The sequence below is a fragment of the Bombina bombina genome, chromosome 4, assembly GCF_027579735.1.
Source record: "Bombina bombina isolate aBomBom1 chromosome 4, aBomBom1.pri, whole genome shotgun sequence".
In the NCBI taxonomy this organism is placed as follows: domain Eukaryota; kingdom Metazoa; phylum Chordata; class Amphibia; order Anura; family Bombinatoridae; genus Bombina; species Bombina bombina.
The window spans coordinates 370870829-370878328 of NC_069502.1; the positions used below are offsets into that span (position 1 = coordinate 370870829).

The window sequence follows — 7500 nt, forward strand, 5'->3', positions numbered from 1 at the left end:
CAATCAAGGCCCCAGGAACACTGTCTCACACTGACCAAAATGTATTAAATGGTATGCAAATGTACATAGTAGCCTTCCTGCCCTGCCCCCAACAGGCCCCTCATCCTACAGAGCCAGGACCCCCAACATTAAGGAGCAGAGAAAGGGCACCCAACCTCCAGGGCCAGACCCCACACTCCATGGCCCTCACAGCGACAGACCCCTGCCAGGGCCCCCACTAAACCCACACTTATTTGCTTAGTTACTGATAGGGCAACTGAAAACTCCAGCTTAAGGAATGCACCAAGATCCATGGAGATACCATTTGTGGGCCCCCCTACTTGCTGGTCCCTCGGCCCAGGTCCTATTTGCCTGGCTGATCAGCCCGCCCCTGCTGCTCACTATATATATATATATATATATATATATATATAAACTACTGGGCCCCAGACATGTCTAGCTAATATTTACCGGGCCTTGAGGTCACTTTGGTTGAGAACCACTGATCTAGGCAGTATTCAGCATGCTTTGGAGCTGATGAAAAATATATTTAATTGTAACATTAATAACAAATGTAGGACTCTAGAGAAAGCCTAACAATTTTTTAGGAATTTTTGGCAAAGTATAAAAAGAGCTGATCTTATTCTGACCTTCTTTACTTTACCTAGGGATTTTAATAGAATGTCTAGGTATTCTATAGAATGTCTTGCATTTTTTGGCAAAGTATAATCTAATTGGCAACAGGGGAGATACTTTATTAACAAACTGAAACCATGTGAAACTTAAACTAATTGAAAAGATAAATGAAAACACAGATTTGATTAATGAGCTGGTATCTGAAACCTAAACTAAATAAAAATTATTTAGATGAACATTGCTTCATTTTAGTCTTCTCAGATGAAAACATTTGTTAAACAAAACCTAAACTAAATACAAATATTCGGAACAGATTTAGTATAATTTTTGTCCTATATTTATTGCAGCAGTCGGAACTTTAAATCCCATTTTACACAGATGAGAGAACATTTTAGTAATGAACTGGTATCTGAAACCTACAAAATTTTAGTAACAAACTGTTATCTGAAACCTAAGAGGTAGCCTTGAACGATACTGAATAAAAATGGAAAAAGGAGAGGTGCAGTTTGCTAGAGTCACACGTTGCCTAAAACAAATTTGGTAATCTAGAGAATAAGTAGGAAATTTGCAAAAAATTTTTTTTTCTATATTGTCTTAAAGTTCTAGGCATTCTATAGCAGTGTTTCTCAACCACAGTCATCAAGTACCCCTAACAGGCCAGATTTTCATGATATCTGAACTAGAGCACAGATGAAATAATTAGCTGATCAGTAACCATGGTTACTAACCTGCTCTCACCCATCAGCTGATTATTTCACCTGTGCTCTAGTTAATCTAATGACAATCTGGCCTGCGGGGTACCTGAGGACTGGAGTTGAGAAACATTGTTTCATAGAATACCTAGGCATACTATACAATAGCTTAGTTTTATCATTAGTATTGGGGGGGGGGTTCCAGCCACTTGCAGAGAAAAGCAGAAGCTTAAAACAAACATTTTAAGCGGACCTACCTACATTCCTCCCTCTAGTTTTATTGTTTAGCCAAGCAAAAAGGAAAAGGTGACCATCTCTGCTGTGGGTTTATCAAAGCAGGCCAAGTCTGAAAGTGGAATCCCAGTATGATTTGCAAACATGGGTGTAGGAGCTGCAACACATGGATAGGAGAGTCCAAAAGCATATGATGGTATTTGAAATAAAGGTAAGATAAGTGTGCAAACCTCTCAGAACGACTCCCTGGGTTTATCCAGACTTCACTGATAAAATGACAGATAGTGGAATGGAAACAGAAAGTCTCTTCCTCAAAGGTGTTAGTAGGAAATTAACCAGAGTTAGCTGTATGTGAGTATATTTGATGCTAGTCTGAGTTTGCTGAGGAAGGAAATTGGAAATCGTCTGAGCCATGTGCTATAGCTAAGAAATTGTGACGGTGGTAATGAAGAAAGAGAGCTCACATAGAGAGTGCCAAATCAGCCTGAAAAGTACTGTTGCTATGCTTAGCATACTTAATACTTGAAGAGCATTTTTTAAAACACTGTATAAGATTAGAAAATCAACTCTGGTGTTCATGCAGGTCTTGCTAAGGGGAAATAACCAAAGGTTGTATTAGAGAATTACAGACTGTAAAGATGAGTACCTTCAGGAGAAAGGCCTTGAGACATCCAGGAGAAAGAGGGATAGTTTTGTGGACCACTCTGAGCTTAGTTTAGCGGATGACCAATGTTCAGCTCTGTAAGCACAAACTCTGCCTTGGGTACATGGGAGAAGGTGAATTTGCACATAGAGTAGGAAAGGTGTTTGAATTGTGTGAGCCTTACGCTTCTTGGGGTCTTCCTCATTTTGGTTAGGTGAAACATCTGAAATAGTACTGTCGTTTTTCATAGTATGACACCAAAGGAAAAAGTAAACATAATAGCCCAAGTAATAGGAGGGGAAAATAAGTGTGCCATCAGTTAATATTTCTGAGATGAGGACAAAATATGTCCAAGTGATTTTGTTTTGCTTTGTAAGGGAGTTAAGTGTTGAAAATTTTCTACTAGAAGCAGACATCTCTTGCCTTAATAATCTTCTGGAGAACATGCAGAGACACTGCTGAGAGAGACAGGAGATGGAAGACCAACATTTATGATTACCTGATAAATTCAACTCATGGGATTATATTTCCTTCAAACAGTAGGAGGCAGAACACCCCTAAATTGCAGGCCTTTATTCCACCTCATTTCCAGTACAGAAATGTAGCAGTGTTTTGCCTCTGCCTGCTGGACAAGAAGTATAATCTCATATATGATGTTGTTGTTGACTTTCACTACCTTATGAAGAAAGCACTTCACTGCATTGTCAGAACTGGACTTCCACTGAAGAAGCTTAAATATTGTAAAGCAAAATTTGTGAAAATAGAGGAAAACTAATGTAAGTACCAGGCCGGGAAAGGTATAGATGCAGTTCTGTCTAATGACATAATTTGTTATACCATTAGATACATTGTTTGCAAAGTTCTGACCATTGAGTTTAAAGACATAGAAATACTAAAGCCACATTAAGGTTCCTGGAGCTACCCGATGGTGTATACTTACTGTGATTCAATTGAGAAGACTTTTGTTTAATAGGGAAATTTAAACACAATATGCTTTGAATGTCGGATTGGCAAGTAGCGGAAGGGTAGGCGATAGAAGGTAATTAAGTGAAGTGCCCTTTCCATAAGAGAAGAGCTTAAGGGGAGTGTTCCAGAACCCTATACTTATGGGAGGGCCATATAGGACAACTCTGTCCTTGCATTTCCTTTGCACTTCACAATTTGTAACAGAGAAGGGTAAGAGCTTTGAAGGAACAGTCTACTTGAACATTTTATTGTTTAGCCATTCCCTAATTTTGTGTAACTAACACAGTTACATTAATACAAGTTTTACCTTTGTGATTACTTTGTATCTAAGCCCCTGCAGACTGACCTCATTCCAGTGCTTTTTTACAAACTCGCATTTTATCCTGGGTCCTGCATAACTCCACAGGAGTGAGCACAATGTTTATGGCACACATGAACTAGCACTGTCTGGCTGTAAAAAGTGAATAAAATGCACTGAGATAAGAAGCGGCCTGCAGGGGCTTAGAAACCGGCAGCGATTTAGAGGTTATAAAGTATATTAATATGACAATGTTGGTTGTGCAAAGCTGGTGAATGGGTTGTAAAGACCTTATCTATCAAGTAGACTGTCCCTTTATATTCCATGGCAAAACTAAAAGACTATAAACCTGGAGGTATTGAGAAGTGGGGAGGAGAGGCTCTAGTTCTAATGTTTATTTTGAGTTTGTGCCTCACACTCAGCAATGGATTGTTACTAGCCTAGTAGCAAGGTATTACCTTCTTCTCCATGTGCTGCACTGAACACAATATAAAAATAAGTGAATATATGCTGTAAAGAGATATTCATGTGGTGTATTATCCAACACCAGAAAACTAAACACTAAAATAATCAAATTATCATGTTAAATATTTAAAGTAGGCTATTAGCCCTTTTTAAAAGGACAATACAACTAGTGTTGTGTATCTTTACACTATATTGAATTTCGAATGTATCAAATAATGGAACTTGTGTGACTGAAACATTAGCAAAAGGGAACCAGTCAAAAATCATCTGAATTGGTAACCCCCAGGACACTTGCAGGCAGGAGGTCGCCTTAAAGCGCACAGGTGTATATGCATTTAGATGTTGAATTTGACTATTCCCTTCTCCTTTTATTGCCTGCAATAGATTGAATGGGATTTGTTTGCTGACTACCTGAGTATCATCACACATTTCCTTAGCCCCATAACTATTTTTAATTAGTCCTGGTGTTCCTATTTGCAGGAGGGAATTATCTGACCACTAACCCTCCTTTGAGCAAACTCAGCAATTGTCATTTTTAATATATTCTTAATGGTTACCAATAAAGATTTGTTTTAATTATTCACTTATTACCCCACACTTTATGTTTATCATATTATACTGTTGTAATTCAACACAGTGGAGGTATAGAATATCCCTTTAAACTTTATGATACTAATCTTGAGCCTACCAAGGTAAGCATTTAAAAAAAATAAGGATACCAAGAAAACAAATGAGATAATAGAAGTAAATTAAAAAGTGTTTAAAATGGCATTATCTTAATTAGTTTAATTTTCACTTTACAGTCCCTTTTTCAATAAGCCATATCAAAACAATATATCAATGGTTATGTGATGCTTGAGGCTATTGCTTATACAACTTTTTTTTTTTTTTTTACCGTGTTTATTGCTGATATTGATTGCGATGGTAAAATGCGCTTTACACTTCCAACATCTGTCAATCTGTGCTCATCATCATCCCATCGACCATACGCCAAATCAATGCCGCCAACAAAAGCCACAGACTGATCAATCACAACAAGTTTTTCATGGTGGGCCCAAAGATACACAGAGGACGACATGTGGTCTGGATGCCTCATGACCTAAAAACACCATTCATGTCTTAATTAAACTAAAAATGCATATATCCTGATTTGGCATTTACAAAACAACTGTTTAAGGTCCAGCTGGCTCACTTCAAACCTGTTTAACTCATATTGATGTTACAATTTATTCTCTAGCAGTTCAGGAGGATAAAGAGAAATATAACTGACGATAGAATAAAGTTACAGTTTAATGCTGTTTTACTTTACCTTTTCTTTGGAACTCTGGTTAGACCCCATGTCATATCTAAATAACTAACAACAGAAAGTATCTCCTCCGCCAAGAACGAGATGACAACTTTTAACTGCTGAGCCATTTCCACCCAGTGTTGTTTTTTTTTAATTTGTTTTTAGATGCTGCTCACATTTAAAGGGGCATGAAACCCAAAGTTTTTTCTTTGATAATTCAGATTTACTTCTAGTATCAATATTGGTTCATTATCTTGGTATTCTTTGTTGAAAAAGCAGCAATGCATTACTGGGAGCTAGCTGAACACATCAGACGAGCCAATAACATAAGGCATATATATATATATATATATATATAGGCAGCCACCAATCAGATGCTCCTGAGACTACCTATCATTTTGAACAAAGGATACCAAGACAAAGACAATAGAAGTAAATTGGAAAGATGTTATGCATGCTCTATCTGAATAATCAAAGAAAAAAAGTGGGTTTCATGTCCCTTTAAGCTCTTCTCTATGCAATTTTTCAGAGACAAACCCACACATTATATAGTGGGGGGTTTCAGCACACCCCAGAGTTATTTTATGTATACAGGTGAAACTCGAAAAATGAGAATATTGTGCAAAAGTTAATTTATTTCACTAATGCAACTTAAAAGGTGAAACTAATATATGAGATAGACTCATTACATGCAAAGCAAGATAGTTCAAGCCATGATTTGTCATAATTGTGATGATTATGGCTTACAGCTCATGAAAACCCCAAATCCACAATCTCAGAAAATTAGAATATTGTGAAAAGGTGCAATAATCTAGGCTCAAAGTGTCACACTCTAATAGCTAATTAAGCCATAACACCTGCAAAGGGTTCCTGAGCTGTATCAAAGCACATTAATAGAAAGTTATGTGAAAGGGAAAAGTGTGGAAGAAAAAGCAGCAGGGATGACCGCAGCCTGGAGAGGATTGTCAGGAAAAGGCCATTCAAAAGTGTTGGGGACTTTCACAAGGAGTGGACTGAGGCTGGAGTCAGTGCATCAAGAGCCACCATACACAGACGGATCCTGGACATGAGCTTCAAATGTCGTATTCCTCTTGTTAAGCCACCCCTGAACAACAACATGTCAGAAGCGTATTACCTGGGCTAAAGAAAAACAGACCTGGTCTGTTGTTCAGTGGTCCAAAGTCCTCTTTTCTGATGAGAGCAAATTTTGCATCTCATTTGGAAACCAAGGACCCAGAGTATGGAGGAAAAATGGAGAGGCACATACTGCAAGATGCTTGAAGTCCAGTGTGAAGTTTCCACAGTCTGTGTTGATTTGGGGAGCCACGTGATCTGCTGGTGTTGGTCCACTGTGTTTCATTAAGTCCAGGGTCAACGCAGCCGTCTACCAGAAGATTTTGGAGCACTTCATGCTTCCTTCCGCAGACGAGCTCTATGGGGATGCCGACTTCATTTTCCATCAGGACTTGGCACTTGCCCACACTGCCAAAAGCACCAAAACCTGGTTCAATGACTGTGGGATTACTGTGCTTGATTGGCCAGCAAACTCCCCTGATCTGAACCCTATAGAGAATCTATGAGGCATTGCCAAGAGAAATATGAGACATAAAACCGAACAATGCAGAAGAGCTGAATGCCGCTATTGAAGCATTGTGGTCTTCCATAACACCTCAGCAGTGCCACAGGCTGATAGCTTCCATGCCACGCCGCTTTGAGGCAGTAATTGCTGCAAAAGGGATCCAAACCAAGTACTGAGTACATACAGTATGCATGCTTATACTTTTCAGAGGTCCAATATTGTTCTATGTATAATCCTTGTTTTATTGATTGCATGTAATATTCTAATTTTCTGAGATTGTGGCTTTGGGGTTTTCATAAGCTGAAAGCCATAATCATCACAATTATGACAAATCACGGCTTGAACTATCTTGCTTTGCATGTAATGAGTCTATCTCATATATTAGTTTCACCTTTTAAGTTGCATTAGTGAAATAAATGAACTTTTGCACGATATTCTAATTTTTCGAGTTTCACCTGTATATCATGACACATGGGAACTCTACAATAACATATGTGAAAAATGTAATATAATATAATACGTGTAATATATTTTTATTAAAATTGTCATAAAAAGGTAATCAAATGTGTCTGAGTCTTTTCCATGTTTGTAGACTGTTTCTTAATTATTGGCTTTATAAAGTTTTTACACATATGATCCCTATTAAATGAAACTCTTTACAATATAAAAAATATTAATTATGGCTAGTAAAAAATCTTTGCATTATACTTTATTTTGTCA

The 7500-nt window shown here is 37.8% G+C and overlaps 1 protein-coding gene across 2 annotated transcripts in view; it reads right to left on the reverse strand.

The window, feature by feature from the left end:
• Positions 1-7500, reverse strand: part of PLD1 (phospholipase D1) — a 505989-nt gene that overhangs the window by 151797 nt on the left and 346692 nt on the right. For both annotated transcript variants that reach the window (XM_053710137.1, XM_053710138.1), the window contains exon 14: positions 4809-5012. In XM_053710137.1, the coding sequence (XP_053566112.1) occupies positions 4809-5012 (204 nt within the window). The remainder of the gene's footprint in view (positions 1-4808; positions 5013-7500) is intronic.